Source organism: Grus americana, chromosome Z (assembly GCF_028858705.1).
Source record: "Grus americana isolate bGruAme1 chromosome Z, bGruAme1.mat, whole genome shotgun sequence".
In the NCBI taxonomy this organism is placed as follows: Eukaryota; Metazoa; Chordata; class Aves; order Gruiformes; family Gruidae; genus Grus; species Grus americana.
The window spans coordinates 4,434,586-4,448,876 of NC_072891.1; the positions used below are offsets into that span (position 1 = coordinate 4,434,586).

The 14,291-nt window shown below is 44.6% G+C and overlaps 1 protein-coding gene across 1 annotated transcript in view; it reads left to right on the plus strand.

Annotated features, from left to right (window-relative positions):
- Positions 1–696: 696 nt before the first annotated feature.
- LOXHD1 (lipoxygenase homology PLAT domains 1) overlaps positions 697–14,291 on the plus strand; it is a 150,357-nt gene continuing 136,762 nt past the window's right edge. The window contains exon 1 of the mRNA XM_054809183.1: positions 697–1,117. Coding sequence (XP_054665158.1) covers positions 697–1,117 — 421 coding nt within the window. The remainder of the gene's footprint in view (positions 1,118–14,291) is intronic.

Below are 14,291 nucleotides of genomic sequence, written 5' to 3' on the forward strand. Positions count from 1 at the left end.
CACCATGAATAATGGAGAGGAAATGCAGACCAGTGCGATATGGTTGCTTGGTGGGTCTCCTTTTTCACCTGCCCATCTGTCTTATAACCACATGACTGGATAGCACTAAATAATTTTTCATGAGGTTTCTGAAGCTTGCTACATGTTATGAGGAGAAGTGCCTCTGTTTTATCCTGTCCTGAGCTGGCATGTGAAGGACAAGAAGTGACTTGACCATGTGCCCTCATCTGACTGGTTTTCCAGGGAGCTACAACATTGATTGGCATGTCCTGATACTGTAGACCCGGATTGTCAACTGACCCTGAGCGGAGGCTGAGGCAGCTCTGAAAAAAAGAGAAAGTTCTCAGCACAGACCAATGAATAAATAATAATAACGAAAAGGAGAAAACCCAAAGACCAGGAGAGACAGAAGAGAGAGGAAGGTGCCTCAGTCAAGGAGGTGAAGGAAGGCAGGAAGAGTCAGAAAGAGGAGAGCTGTCGGCACCCATGGGTCGGGAAGGACAAGGGACTCCAGGACATACCTAGGCTGAGCTGGTGGGGAGGAAAGACACTGCGAAACGACGGCAGCCCAGCCCTAGGCAGGGAGAGAGGACTAACGGACTTCGGCAATTGGTAAAGGAGCCAGAGCAGGTGGCAGAAAGTGACGTTAAGGCAATCATAGAGTGTTGTTAAAAGTGTGGGGTGAAAAACAATGACATGAAAGAAAAGACCAAAAATAACAAAGTAGAAGAGGAGGAGGAGGAGGAAGAGGAAGAGGAGGTAGTGGAAGAGGTAGTTGAGGAGGTAGTTGAGGAAGATGGGGAAGACGAAAGCCAGAAGAAAAAAAGCAAAAAGAAATCAAAGTCTGAGGACTCAGAGATTGATGGGGAAGTGAAGAAAAAGAAAAAGAAAAAAAACAAGCGAAGAGAGTATAGCAGTGAGGATGAGGATGACTATGAGCGCAGAAAGAAAAAGAAGAAAAAAGGCAAAAAAGGCAAAGAAAAGAAGAAGAAGAAAGGTGACAAGTCCAAGAAAGGAAAGACAGATGAAAATTTTTTGGAGATGTATGAACAAGAGCTTCGGGACTATCATTCAGACTCCTCCAATGCGACAGAAGATGAGTACAACAAAAAAAAAGGTCAGCTCCGTCGTTTCTCATCTCCCCTCTTGAGCAGGGTGTTATGCTGTTGGACCTCCTGATGCCCATCTCAGGACCCTTCCTGGGGCTGCAGGTGCTTGTCTTTCCTATGTGGGGAATATTTCTAATTAAATAAGAAATTTTACTGCGTGAGGTGGCACTGACAGATTGTGTCTGTATTAGCATTTCAGTGTATGAAGTAACTTTGCTGCGTGCATGGTACTGCTGTAATTACATTCTCCTAATTAATATTTGCATTGTGGTGCTGTTCAGAAGCTGCAATCAGCAGATTCCCCTTGTGTAGGCAGGATACATAGCAAAGATGCACAGTCCTGCTCAAGCATATGCGGCAGGAGCGTGCTGGTGATTTCAGCAATCAGATGAGCAGGCAGTGGACCACTTAGGATTGATGTAGAAGCAGAAGGTCCAGCACACCGTCTCTCTGGCTCTTGTAAGTAACCAAATAGGCTGGCGAAAAATTGCTACTCATCTCTTAAACCTTAATACTGTGTTGGTGCAATAAATAGTCCACTCTTTTTAGTGGGTATACAAGGTACTTCAGTTTAATGCATGGTGAGCTGCACAGTGACTTAAAGTTTTAGGTGATGCACTCAGTTTCATTAGAAGACTATGGTCTGGTGAAGGATTGCAGCCATCAGCCTGGCAACATCTAGGCAGCTTGTGGAAAAAGGCTACTTTAGCATTTTATCTGCTGGGTGGCAGCTAGTAATCCCCTCCCTCCCCAGCCAACCTGCAGTGCTGTGGCAGAGGGGTGAGGAAACTGCAAGACAAACAGCAAAGACACATGATGTAGCTCCATGACTGAAAGAAAAAGCCCTCGATATGTAGGAGGATGCTCCCAGGCACAGCGAGGTTATCTCCTTATCAGAGAGGTGGGCAGCAAAGAGGTAATGGACTGCTGAGGGGTGACACCACCTGTGCAACTGGATCTTGGTGTGACTGGGGCAAGACACTTAACCTCTCAGCACTGTGGTTTCCCAATGAGTTAATTAGAGTAATAACATGTCTTGTATGGGGCAATTTGGAGAACCGAGTGTTCCTAAGATCTTGTAAAGCATCTCCCACTTGCGGTGTGGTTATAGGTTAACTATAACTGATGGTTTCTGTAACGGTGCCGAATGGCTGTGCTGGGAAAAGAAAAACGATACAGCTGCTCTGATGCAGGAGAAGCAAGGTCCTCCTAGATACACCATATTTAGGCCATGCACATAACCTACTTCATTTGCAATGGCTCTTTAGGAGAGAGGGATCTCCCCTCACACCACAATTTTTTATAGTAGAGGAATAATAACTGTTGCACTTTACAAAGACAGAAGTTTCAGCAAATGTTTGTAATAATCTCTGTGTGGTCTTCTGCTTTGTTTCTCAGTAGTCTCTGCAGGGAAGGTGATAGCTTGTGTTTGAAACATTGGGAAATGAAATAAGCAGGGACTTGGTTCTTACAGTCCCGATCAGAAATTAAAAAACTTGGTCCAAAATTTGCAATGCTTACTATCATGACAGCCCCAGGACCTCCAAGAAACTTGTCATGTGGCCAAAAGTCCCAAGGGTGAGCCAGTGGTTGCTCCCGTGGACCATGGACTCTCCTCCTTGAGCTGTGTCTCAGTATTTTGCACTCTCAATTTCCAGGTATTTATGGAAGTGAGCACACACGTATGTGAAGGGAGAAACAGAGGGCAAGGGAGAGGAGAAGGGCGTTGGGTGCCTTCCAACCCAAACTGTGCTATGATTCTATGATTCTCTAACATACACAACCAGTGAGCCACTGAGGTTTTCCACCAGTGAAAACCTGCTGCTGGGCCATTTGGCACCAAAAAGCAAAAGCTCAGGAGCAAATTCCAGCTGCCATATCCTCTTGCTTCAGTTTCAGCTATTCCCTCTGCCACGCACTGTGCTGCTGCTCTTCCTATTTTGACTCAAGACAGCAGATTTTTTGTGTGATTTAATTGGAGGCCACTGCTGCTTTTCTTCCAAAGAACCATTGAGTGAAGTGACTGCTGTTGATCAGGCTTTTGAGAAACCTGTAACCTCTGCAAAAAGCCTCCCAGAAACTTTGGGGATCTCAGCTGCCTTTGGTACTAGTGAACATTCAGTAGGGATATATTTCAGTCCATAAGCTGTGATTCCTTTTGCTGTAAAACAGAAAGAGAGATGTTGTAAATGTTTTATCAGCAGAGAGTCAATGGTGCCTGTGTCATCTCATGTCCTCTTCACCTTATTGTATTAGTAAACAGAAGAAGGGATCACCCCCATCACATTTGATTGATGACTGAAGAACAAGGCAAATCCAGCTCCTGGGGACAGGAAAAAAAAGTTATCAAGTGACTAGGTGATAGGATATCTGAGAAAATTATAGCAGAGAGAGCAGGCATTTTTAACTAAATTGCAGCTGCTATCCATTCCTGTGATCTTGGTGTTAATGAGATTAGTTCTTTATTAACAGGTATTTGCAAAGTTACCTCTACAGTACAGTGCAGAAGGCACTGGGGAGACCTTGTTGTGGCCTTTCAATCCTTAAAAGGGGCTTATAAGAAAGATGGAGAGAGACTTACCAAGGTCTGTAGTGACATGACAAGGGGCAATGGTTTTAAACTGAAAGACAGCAGATTTAGATTGGACATAAGGAGGAAATTCTTCCCTGTGAGGGTGGTGAGGCCCTGGCACAGGTTGCCCAGAGCAGCTGTGGCTGCCCCTGGCTCCCTGGCAGTGTTCAAGGCCAGGTTGGATGGGGCTTTGGGCAACCTGGGCTACTGGAGGGGGTCCCTGCCCATGGCAGGGGAGGGTTGGAACTAGACGGGCTTTGAGGTCCCTTCCAACCCAAACCATTCTATGATTCTATGATCTTGAATTGACAATAGCAGTGCAAACAGGGCACACTGTGTAATGTAAACTTAATCAGTGGAATCAGTAGATTTAAAGTGCAGTAGGTACACAGAGAATATTCATATAGCACCCTGGCTGTATAGCACCCCTGCTATATTCACTCATTAAATCTTCTATAGGTACCAGCTACCTGAGGTTCAGAGTGGATGTCTCCAACCTGAAACCAGCCCTTTGCAGGAACTCCATCTCTTTCTTTCTCCATATTTTTCTTTTGATAATGTCCAGGGTCTTGCCCGTGATAGGGAAGAGGGAGACTGACATGGTTATTTGTCCTCCTGCTGGGGTCAGAAGAACCATGAGGGAAGGGACCAAGTGTCACTATCTGTTTTCTGGGTCACTTCTGCCAAAGCCATGGATATCCTCTGGGTTGGTAGGAAGAAAGAAAATGCCTCCCATGCAAGGCAGCAAAGCTTGGATTAGCTCCCAGGAGATGCAGTACTTTGAGGCTGCAGTCATCTCTTCTGGGGACAGATGCTGAGCACTTTGTATTCAACAGTGATGGTTTGTCCATATTGCACAATTGGTGAAGCTGGACTTCAGTGATCTTGGCAGCACTGAAAATAGTTATAAAATGAAGAAAGCTACTCAAGAAATGCATGTTTTTGTTAACACATTGTCTCAGATGGTGAGGGGAGGGGGGAAATGGCCACTGTTGATTTGTAAATAGATATACAAGCCGCTCATCATCTCTTTTGATGTGCGTCATCCGTTTTATTGTGTTACATTTATCACATCGTGTTCCTTTAGCAACTGCAGCAAAGGATTTACACAGAAAAAACATTCAGGACACACCGAGTTTATTGTTCTGTTTAATGTAATTTAGCAGTGGAATAGAGGAGGAGAGCAAGTGCTGTATGGTCGCCAGCTCTCTCCCTGTGAGATCTGGAGATGTATCACATACTTTTATGATAGATGATCATCAATTGCAAAACCACCTCCTCTGTGCCCTGCACCCACTGATCTTCCTGATCTGAGTCTTTGATTAATATTCCAAATCAGAATGAACAAGGACTCCTCTTTGGAAGACAGAGTGGTGTTTTTTTCCCCCTCACCACTAAAAAGGGTTTAGGCATAAAACATTCAGAGAAGAGTTTTGTACTAGTGCCACTTTTACGTCTTGTGATCCAGTGGGACATGCAAAGCATGCTACCGAGAGAAGGTGGTGCCACACATGCCTTGGAGATGTGATGGATCACACCTGCTTGCATCTCAGTATTTTCCATAGTTACAAATGACTGCAAGAAATACGAATTTTGAAAAGTTTAGGTCAATTTTAGAGTTTGTTAGATGAGTGTACCCAAGAACTATCATCATACGTGACAGAACAAGCCAACACTAAAATATCTGTGATATTAAAGTGTTGATTAAATTGCAGGAGCATTTGCTATTATTTTTATGCAGGCACTGAAAAATCTTTGGCTTGGCTATTGGGCTATTAGATACCCCCCACTACACACCTGTGTAGTCCCATTGGAGAGTTGAAGTTGCCTGGAGGAGTTGTGCTGAAATGGGGTCTTACCAATTGGAAATGAGTGGTTACAATGCTGTGGATGGGGCTTTGCAAAGAATCACAGTGGCTCTTTGACTTCTGTGGTCGGTTGGCTGTTGACCTGCAGCAGGGCTGCTGCTCATTGGTATGGAAAATCAGTATGGTAGAGCAGATGAGTGCAAACTGAAAGCTGGAGAGGGACTGTTTATCAGGGAGTGTAGTGACAGGACAAGGGGTAATGGGTTTAAACTAAAAGAGGGGAGATTTAGATTAGACGTTAGGAAGAAATTCTTCCCTGTGAGGGTGCTGAGGCCCTGGCACAGGTTGCCCAGAGAAGCTGTGGATGCCCCTGGATCCCTGGAAGTATTGAAGGCCAGGTTGGATGGGGCTTTGGGCAACCTCGTCTATTGTCCCTGGCCATGGCAGGAGGTTGGAATTAGATGATCTTTAAGGTCCCTTCCAACTAAAACGATTCTATGATTCTGTGAAATAAACCTTTCAGAGCAAGTCCTCACTGGGATCTGAACGTTTATGCCCTTGCAGATGTCTCCTTTCGTTTGCAGGTGTGTGTTGAGCAAGTGCAGCCATGGATCTGGGGGGAGCTTGTGTACCCCCCACCTCTGCCTCTCCTCGGGCAGGACACAGCAGCCCAAGCATATGCAGAAACCATCCTTGTTACACACATACGATCCATTTGGGATGGCTCAGCACAGCTGGCAGCACCAAAAACAGCATCGAGGAACAGCTGGAGGTGCCAGGCTGCCAAACGCACGGCGCAGCTGATGTGTGCCGGCTGGCGTCTGTAAAACCCCACCCGTGAGGACTGCGGCTTTGCAGCATTGCTGCTCTCCTCACACCCAAAATACTTAAACCTGAACAGAATGGCCAGTTCAGTTTCATATCCTTAATTGTCTGTGGCTACTTTTTAGACTGAATGTTTGGGTTTTGGACTTTAACAGAAAATATCTGAGAGTTCTTGAAGAGAAACTGAGCAAGATTTCACTGAGAAGCAGATGTTAAATTAAGATCAAGGTATTCAATTCTGGATATTTCCCCCCAACCCATGTGCCACATCAGCCTGGATTTAATGATCCGTAGCATCCAAAGTGTAGGGTAAGGTGTCCTTTCTGAGGAAGGTGCTCTTTAGAGGATGCAGGACTAGAACCTGATCACATTGGAATAATTCAAGAACATTTGGTGATTTTTACTTTTTCTTTCCCTTTTTAATTTTTTTTTAACTCTTCAGAAACTGATTTTGATTCCTATGTTTTTAGAAAATCCAAACTTCGTCTGGGTAGTTTTTCCTACTGAGGAGCTGGTTTTGCTCACAGGTAGAGCAGTTCCCTCCACTGGTGAATCAAATTCCCAGTTTCGGGACAGCATTGGTATTTTAAGGATCATGAGTTTTGTTCCCATTTATATTTTGTTAAATATATGTCTTCCAGGCTCTCCATGAAGCTGTTTATCATCATGTCCCTGGGTATTTGGACAAGTATCTGAATATTGCACCATTAACCAGCAAAATTACCTCCATCAAGATGGAAAGCCTGGGCAGAAAATCGTACTGAGCTAAAAGAGACTAAGCACAGACAGGGAACCAGGGCAAGTCAGATTTTTATTCCAGCTGGAGTTGATCCCCTGCACAGCCTCAGGTGAGGTGGTTTATCCATCTGAACCCCAGGAAAGCAGAGACTCTCGGTGGGGTTGGTGTTGAGAGCACCTGACTGCTGCCAGCGTGCCGTGATTTACTGGGGTTTCAGTGTCAGCTGTTGAGGATGCCACCAGGATGTAACTTCCAGATTCACAACATACTTTCTGTCCGGTTAAGGCCCCCCTCTTCGCTGACTATTGCTGCTCCAACAAATATTTGTTTATTCTCAGTGCTTTGTAGGCGCAGATGTTTCCCCAGGCATCATCAGAGGAGTTTTTCTTCTGCCTTTGGTTTTTCTTCCCTGCCTGACACTGCTGTACGACACAATGTCACAAATACCTGAGTGGCGACACTTAAAACCAGGCTGAAAATAGTAATTGTGGCTTTTGTTGATGGATTTATATGCATTACAAGACTCGCTGGACACATATTACAAAGTAGTTGTTCATTATTGCTGTGATCGGATGTGGCTGTTAGAAACTCTTGGTCTTTCTGGCGCTTCACCTCCTGATGGTCAGGTCAGCTGTATTTTTCCACACCAGTTTGGTTTCCTCCATTATACAGATGTCTGTATCATAACAGTATCTCTATCAGACTTGCTCTATGAGCTGCAAGGGTTAATCAGGAGATATTTGCAAAGAAGGAAGAGGTAGGAGGTGGGAAAGTCATAGTTTGTATCCATTCATATTTGTTTGTTTTTTTCTTAAAATATTTTCTAAGTTGCTAGTTGGATAGTAGTAGCTGTCTGTCATGAATGATTAAGTGGTGGAGCTATGATGATAACATATTTACAACAAGCTCCTGACGGGTATCAGTCCCTGCTTACGCCAAGCATCAACCTGAAACGCAGCTGGAAATTGGGTCTCGGGAGCAAAAGGTGCTCGTTCCTCAGCTGAGAGCTGCAAAGGGCGCAGTGTCACCCTCCGGATTGCAGACGGTGTGCCTGCCGTGGGGTGACTGTGCCTGCTCGTGGCATCACCCGGTCCTCGCCTGCTGGTGGCTTTGCCAGCTGTTGACTCGGTGGCTTTGCCAGCTGTTGACACCCAAACACAGCCCTCCTGGATTCACTGCCTCAGGCCAAACGGTTTTGAAATGTGTTGTTGGTGGTGTGTTTTTCTCTGCAAAAACAACTCAGCCGTTCCCCAGAAACAAAGCGGGAGAAATGCTGGTGTCAGGGAACATCCAGCATCTAAGACCTGCAATGCGTCCAGACCAAGGCTGCTGGGGGGGTCAGCAAAAAAATGATCTTTGGTGAAATTGGTCTTCCTGCTGGCTGGGTACTGGGGGTCAGAGCTGGCAACAAGGAGAGCATCTCTCCTTGGTCTCAGTTGTCCTGCTGCCTGGATAACTAGAAGAAAGTGGGGCTCTTGTTTGAATCTGGTCCTAGGGTGCCATGATGGACAGCAGGGAATTACTCCCAGTTGCATTCTGCAGACACATTGCTCTACCACAGACTTTGCTCAGTGTTGCAGGTAAAATCAATATCATATTTTACCCAGGCTGCATTATACACTTCCCATTGGACAGCAATGCCTAATGTTCTTGTCCACAGCTGTGATTCAGAGAGACCCCATGTCCTGGCAGGCCCTCCTTGTCTCCAAAAGATAATGAAAGAAATGGAACAGGCTTTTCTCGCAAATGTTTCTCTCCCCTGAGACACAGTGTTTTCCTCCAGGCAATTTAAACTTGAATAACAAAGATGTCGATTGATAAGCTAATTCGACTTTGCTGTTCCAGCAAAGAACTGAGATGTTTTTTCTGGTGGTGCTAAGGCAAAAGCGCTTTTAAGTGATAGCTGGAGCACCAGATGAATCGTGTTTGGCTTCCTACGGTGCATGAGAATGAAACGTTGATTTTGCAATAGCTGATGAAGTAAAACAAACTGCAAACCACAACTACTCTGCCTGTGGGAGCAGGCAGGACAGTATTCAGCTTTGGATTTATATTTTAAGAGATAAAAGATGTTTCAGAGCTCAAGATAGTGCTATCTGTGTGTATTAGTGGTAAGTTTGCAGGAAACTTCCCTAATTCATGCCCATGAAGTGTCTCAAAATGCAAGATACTATTAATTCTGCAATTCTTTACATAATCTATGAATAAAAAAATGTATAACAGTGTGCAGACAGCCCAAATATTTATGGAAAAAAACTCCTCTCTTTTGCTTTGAGTAATTAATTTGGCATCCATGCTGGATTCAAAAGCTGCTTTTGCTAAAGCATATAAAGAGCCAGCCATCTCTCATAGTGTGTGAGGCCCAAATGTGTTCACAGATTTGCCAATATGAATCCAAAGTCATTGTGCTCAAGTCAATGGAGTTAGTCAGGATTTGCCCCAGAGTGAATGAGAGAAGAATTTGAGTAATTTCGTGTATGATGAGAGATTATTACTCAAATTGTGGCTTGATAAAAACAAACAAGTGCTGATTTGAAAGGCCGGTTGGTAAAGGATGGTCCTGATAAGTCTATAACCATAGTAAATATTTAACTGGTGGATTCATCTGCATAGAGCATCATTTTAGCAAACATAACCCGTAACAGTCAGCACAGACCCTTAAAAACTTCCAAGTATTTTGCATCAATGTCAAGGTACTCTTCAGGTGCTCCAAGATAAACACACGCTGAAGTGCTTCAGTAGGAGCCAGAGTGATTGGTGCTTTGCATGAATCAACATTAAGTGAATATTGAGAATAATCAGTGAATTCCCAAGTGGAAATACGGTGAAGTGCAAACAACCATTACTGCTGCTGAGTTAAATGCATCCTGCTAAAGGGATACATCTGAAGGTAGCTCTGATAGCCATAGCTTCAAAGCAGTTTGTGTTGGTTTGGGTTTATATCCAAGTTGAAGATGGCATCTTGCTGGTTTCTTCTGCTGCTGTGGTGTGGGAGGTGCTCTTGCTCACCTTGTGCATGCAGCCTGGAGGTATGGGCTTGCAGATCTCTTTGAGGAAGCCCGTGGTGATGAGGGAGATTGCCATGGGTGTGGTGTATGACGGGATGTGATACATCAGCTGAGAGAGAAGCAAAAGGCAGTGATACTGGAGGGTGGCAGGGCATTGCAGGCTGCCTCCAGGACACCAGTGCTTCTGTGCGCACTGGGATGCTTCACGTCTGCAGTCACCCTGGAGCTGTCACACCCTCTTGTTTCTCTATCTGTGCTCACAGCATGGATCAGCTTTTGTTTCTGCTTTCCCTCTTCCTTACCCAAAATCTTTGATGGCTCCTCACTAGCTTTGCTGTCTTATTCCACCTGTTTAATCATTCCTGTGGCATAACCCTTAATTTTTTTTTTACCAAGGGCCACTCTTGTTAGATAGCAGTGAGAAACCGTCATAAGCTCCAGCTCAGTTCTGCACATTCACTGCATGAGAACGTGACCCGAGGGGATCTGCAGTCACTGCCATAACTGGTACTAAGCAGTCCCATGTTGCTGGAGTCAGAAAAACCAGAATTTACCAGTGAAAGCACTCTTCTGCCTCAAAGATGTTCCTTCCTTGTGGAGCTAAGGGAATTCTGCGTGCTCTTAGCTGGAGGATCTCAGTCTCCACTTGTCAGTCTTTACAGCTTCACAAGAATTTCAAGCAACCATTTTCAAGCGAGTGTTTCTCTGCTCTGGCCATTGAATGGATGGGTTTATAGTATCAGCTCTTTCTGTAAGACAAGGAAACGTATGTAAGTTCTCCCAGCGACACTGCAATGCGACCTTACACAGACTGATTTTATGCTGTCTGTATCTTGCGCTTGAAATGACCATTTTTGAATGCTTATTTTCAGCAAAGAAACTAATATCTATTATTTCCTTTATTGAACCTGTATATGCCCATGAAAAGCAGAAATAGGTTTGCAGTCCATAGAAAATCAGTTCTGTTTAGCTTGCTGAAACTTTCCCCGGTTTCCAAAGCCTTCATGCCAGATAGCTGAACAGTGGAGTCAGCTGGGGATTCAATATCTACCAGATGAGATAAGTGAACCAAATTCCACTTCACTGAGATAATATTTGGAACAAAAGAGTCTGTATCAGTGACTGTATTAAAAGTTTTGTATTGACTCTGCCCAGCTCATTGGGAGAAATGCAAGATTTGGAGGCTGGCCTGGAAGTTGAGCACTCTCTACTAACACTGTAGACTACTTTAACTTGGCCATGTTCTGGGTCAGTGTCTGTTTAAAACTGGTCTCTCATCTGACTCTGTGGAGGAGATGTCCATGGGGTTGAACCAGCCCTCCCAAACTCCACTTCAAGAGCAGATCTCTTTGAGGAATTTAACGGTTCCCCAGCATAACTCTCCCTGATGTCAGGCAGCTAAAAGCAAAGACGCTACATACTGACATCTCATAAATTAGTAAGGGAAGAGGAAGACTTTGTGGATGCACTTGGAAACTTCAAGGGTAACCATAAAATCCCTGCGGATGCTCTCTTTATTTGCATTCATCGATTGCTTCCATTGAGGAGTCATCTAAATAGCAGGATACAGCCAAATTGGGAGTAATATACCAAAACCTCATTCTCTTCTGAAAAACTGCTATAATTTGTCTTTAGGAACAGCCCTAAAAGAAATCCTGAAATGACTGTGTGTGTCAGTGCCAAAGGATGGGAAAATGGCAACAGGTTTGTTGCGGGTTGGTTGTGGGTTTTGGCTTTTTTTACCATTCCATTTGACAATATAAGCTAGATGGATTTTTTTTTTTTTTTAATTTTGCCTGGTAATAAGCATATATTCCACATGACACTTATGCAGGTGGAGGGTAGGCAAAGTGAATAATCAGGTGGTCAAACTTACCTACGTACTGCCCCTGTTAAAAATTAGTTGGGAGATTCTGGATAGTTTGGTAGATATTTTCCATCAGTGGAAGAGTTTTAAGGGCTGTCATCTTCGCAACATAGAGGCAAATCTTTGGTGAGCATTACAGCCCATGATCCTGAGAATATTCACAGCAGTAATGGAGGTGAATCCTCAGCAGGCAGTTGTGACCTTGTGAGTGATTTGGGAGGGGTTTGAAACGTGGGCACTCAAAATGAGGAGAAGATTGGAAATCCCATGAGAACATCCTAAAAGAAGCGGGGGGAAGACATAGCTTGCACGATGAAACAGATATTATACTTGAGATATTTAACTTCCTTATTTTCTTAATCTTTCCCTTCACAGCTGGGGCACTGAAGTAGCAAAATTGATCCTTCTAGCCCATATTCCACCCTTGGTTAGAAGTGTGACTTGCACAGAAATCCAATTTCAAGCTTTTCAGCTAATTCAGCTTTATTGTCCCAAATCATAAAGTACAAGATGTTTATGCTTGGGATTTGCTAAGGTTGGACATGTTCTCTAAAAGCCAGAATATCCAATTATTCAGGAGCAAGCTCCCGGGGTGGTTAAGAAATGTCACTAGTCTACAGTTCCCATCGTCTTGTATCACGGACACTGTTCCCAGCAAAGGGGCCTGGGGTACAAAATGCTGTTCCCCCCCCCGCCAAACCCAGCATGGTATCCTTTCCCGCCTGCTGGGTCCTCAAGCTGCAGAGATGCTCCCAGAAAAGATGACACCCTTCAGCTGTCAGTGGTTGATGAAAAACAAAAGAAATGCAAAGAAAAGTAACGATCCTGGATCCAGACCGCTGAACTTCGAAGGAAGTAGCTAAATAAGCTGTGCTTGTCTCCAGGTGCCTTTTCCAGAAAAAGCTAGCATTAATATTAGCATTAAAGTTTTATTTTCTTCCCCCAAAGGAAGTCATGGGCCCTGCTTACATGACATCACTGGAAAGCTGTAACATCATTTACTTGCACAGCTGGCCGCACAGCTGTAGTGTTGGAGAGGGGGTGGCAGGGCTCCTTTCCCCTGCCAGGAGCGCACCGTGGCACTTGTCAAATGCAGCGACATGCTGGTGTCACCAACCCAGACCTGCTTTTGTCCTTCCTTGCAGAGTTAATTAAAACGGTGCTAACCACAGAGCGTGCTCAGTAATGACGTGCTGCTCGTCAGGGCTCAGCACATCTGCCCTGGTAAAAACTGCTCTTCCATGTGCTGCCTGCTCGCTGTGGTGTGTGGAGGCTGAATTTGGGGTTGTGAACCTAAAGTGCAAATTTGTACACATGCATGGCTTGTGTTCTCTTGCAACTGTGAGACTCCCATTGTGGGAATTAGAGAAGGGTTTTGATTTTTAAGGGGGGACTATTGTGGCTTGTTGATAGTGTTGTCTCAGATACTTAATTTCCTTGCATCACATGATCTCATTTGTTAGAAGTTGGAAAGTGGAAGTAGTTCGGTCCGACATCTTCTTTAAGGAAATTAAGGCTAGATGTATAGATGAGGTGACATCAATACCTGTAGAGGTGCAGCAGACTGTTTCAGGAAAGGGTTTCACTCGATGTAACATGGGCGGATGTAACACGGCAGACTCTGCTTGCCATGTATAACTTATGTCCTAGCACTCCTCTACCAGTAAAAAAAACCCCAAAAAACCTCACTAGAAAACCTGCCTGAGCTTTTGAAAAGTCTCTAGGAACTTATGGAGTGTTGTGATGACTTTTTTTTCCTCCTTTTTCACAGGGAAAATGCTTTTGGCCATGTGACCGCTGGCATGAAGCTGGGCACAACTTGACCTCCCTCCTTGAAAACAGGAACAGGGCCAAATTTTGCTGAGCCTCTGCGGGCAGAGGGGGGATGATGCATTAAAGGCCCTTTTCCTGAATGAAAGCTTGCAGAGGGATGCTCAGCTGTAATTGCCACTTTGGCAACGCCTATAGGATGTTCTGACAGTGATAAGTGCTTCCACGGTACAGAGGAGTTGCAATACGCTTTGAGATGGCCAGACAGAAAAGGCTGCTATAAATGAGTGCAGCAATATTGTAACTTAATGACGTAAGCCCTCTGTTTCCAAAGCAGAGTTGATGCAGCGCTGAAAACCATGAAGCAATGAGCAGTGAATCACTGGGGCAGGGTGGATTGCAAGTCTTCCTGCTGTTAATGGCTAATGCGAGGACGTTGTCTGTCTCTCTGCGCTATGCCAAACATCTCCCATTGGCAAGTGTGAATGCTAACAGGAGGAATGTGAAATGAAAACATTGTTCATACATATTACTCATATGCAAGCCATTGATTTCATACATTTTTTTTTGCAAAGAAATCTCTTCTTCCTTTG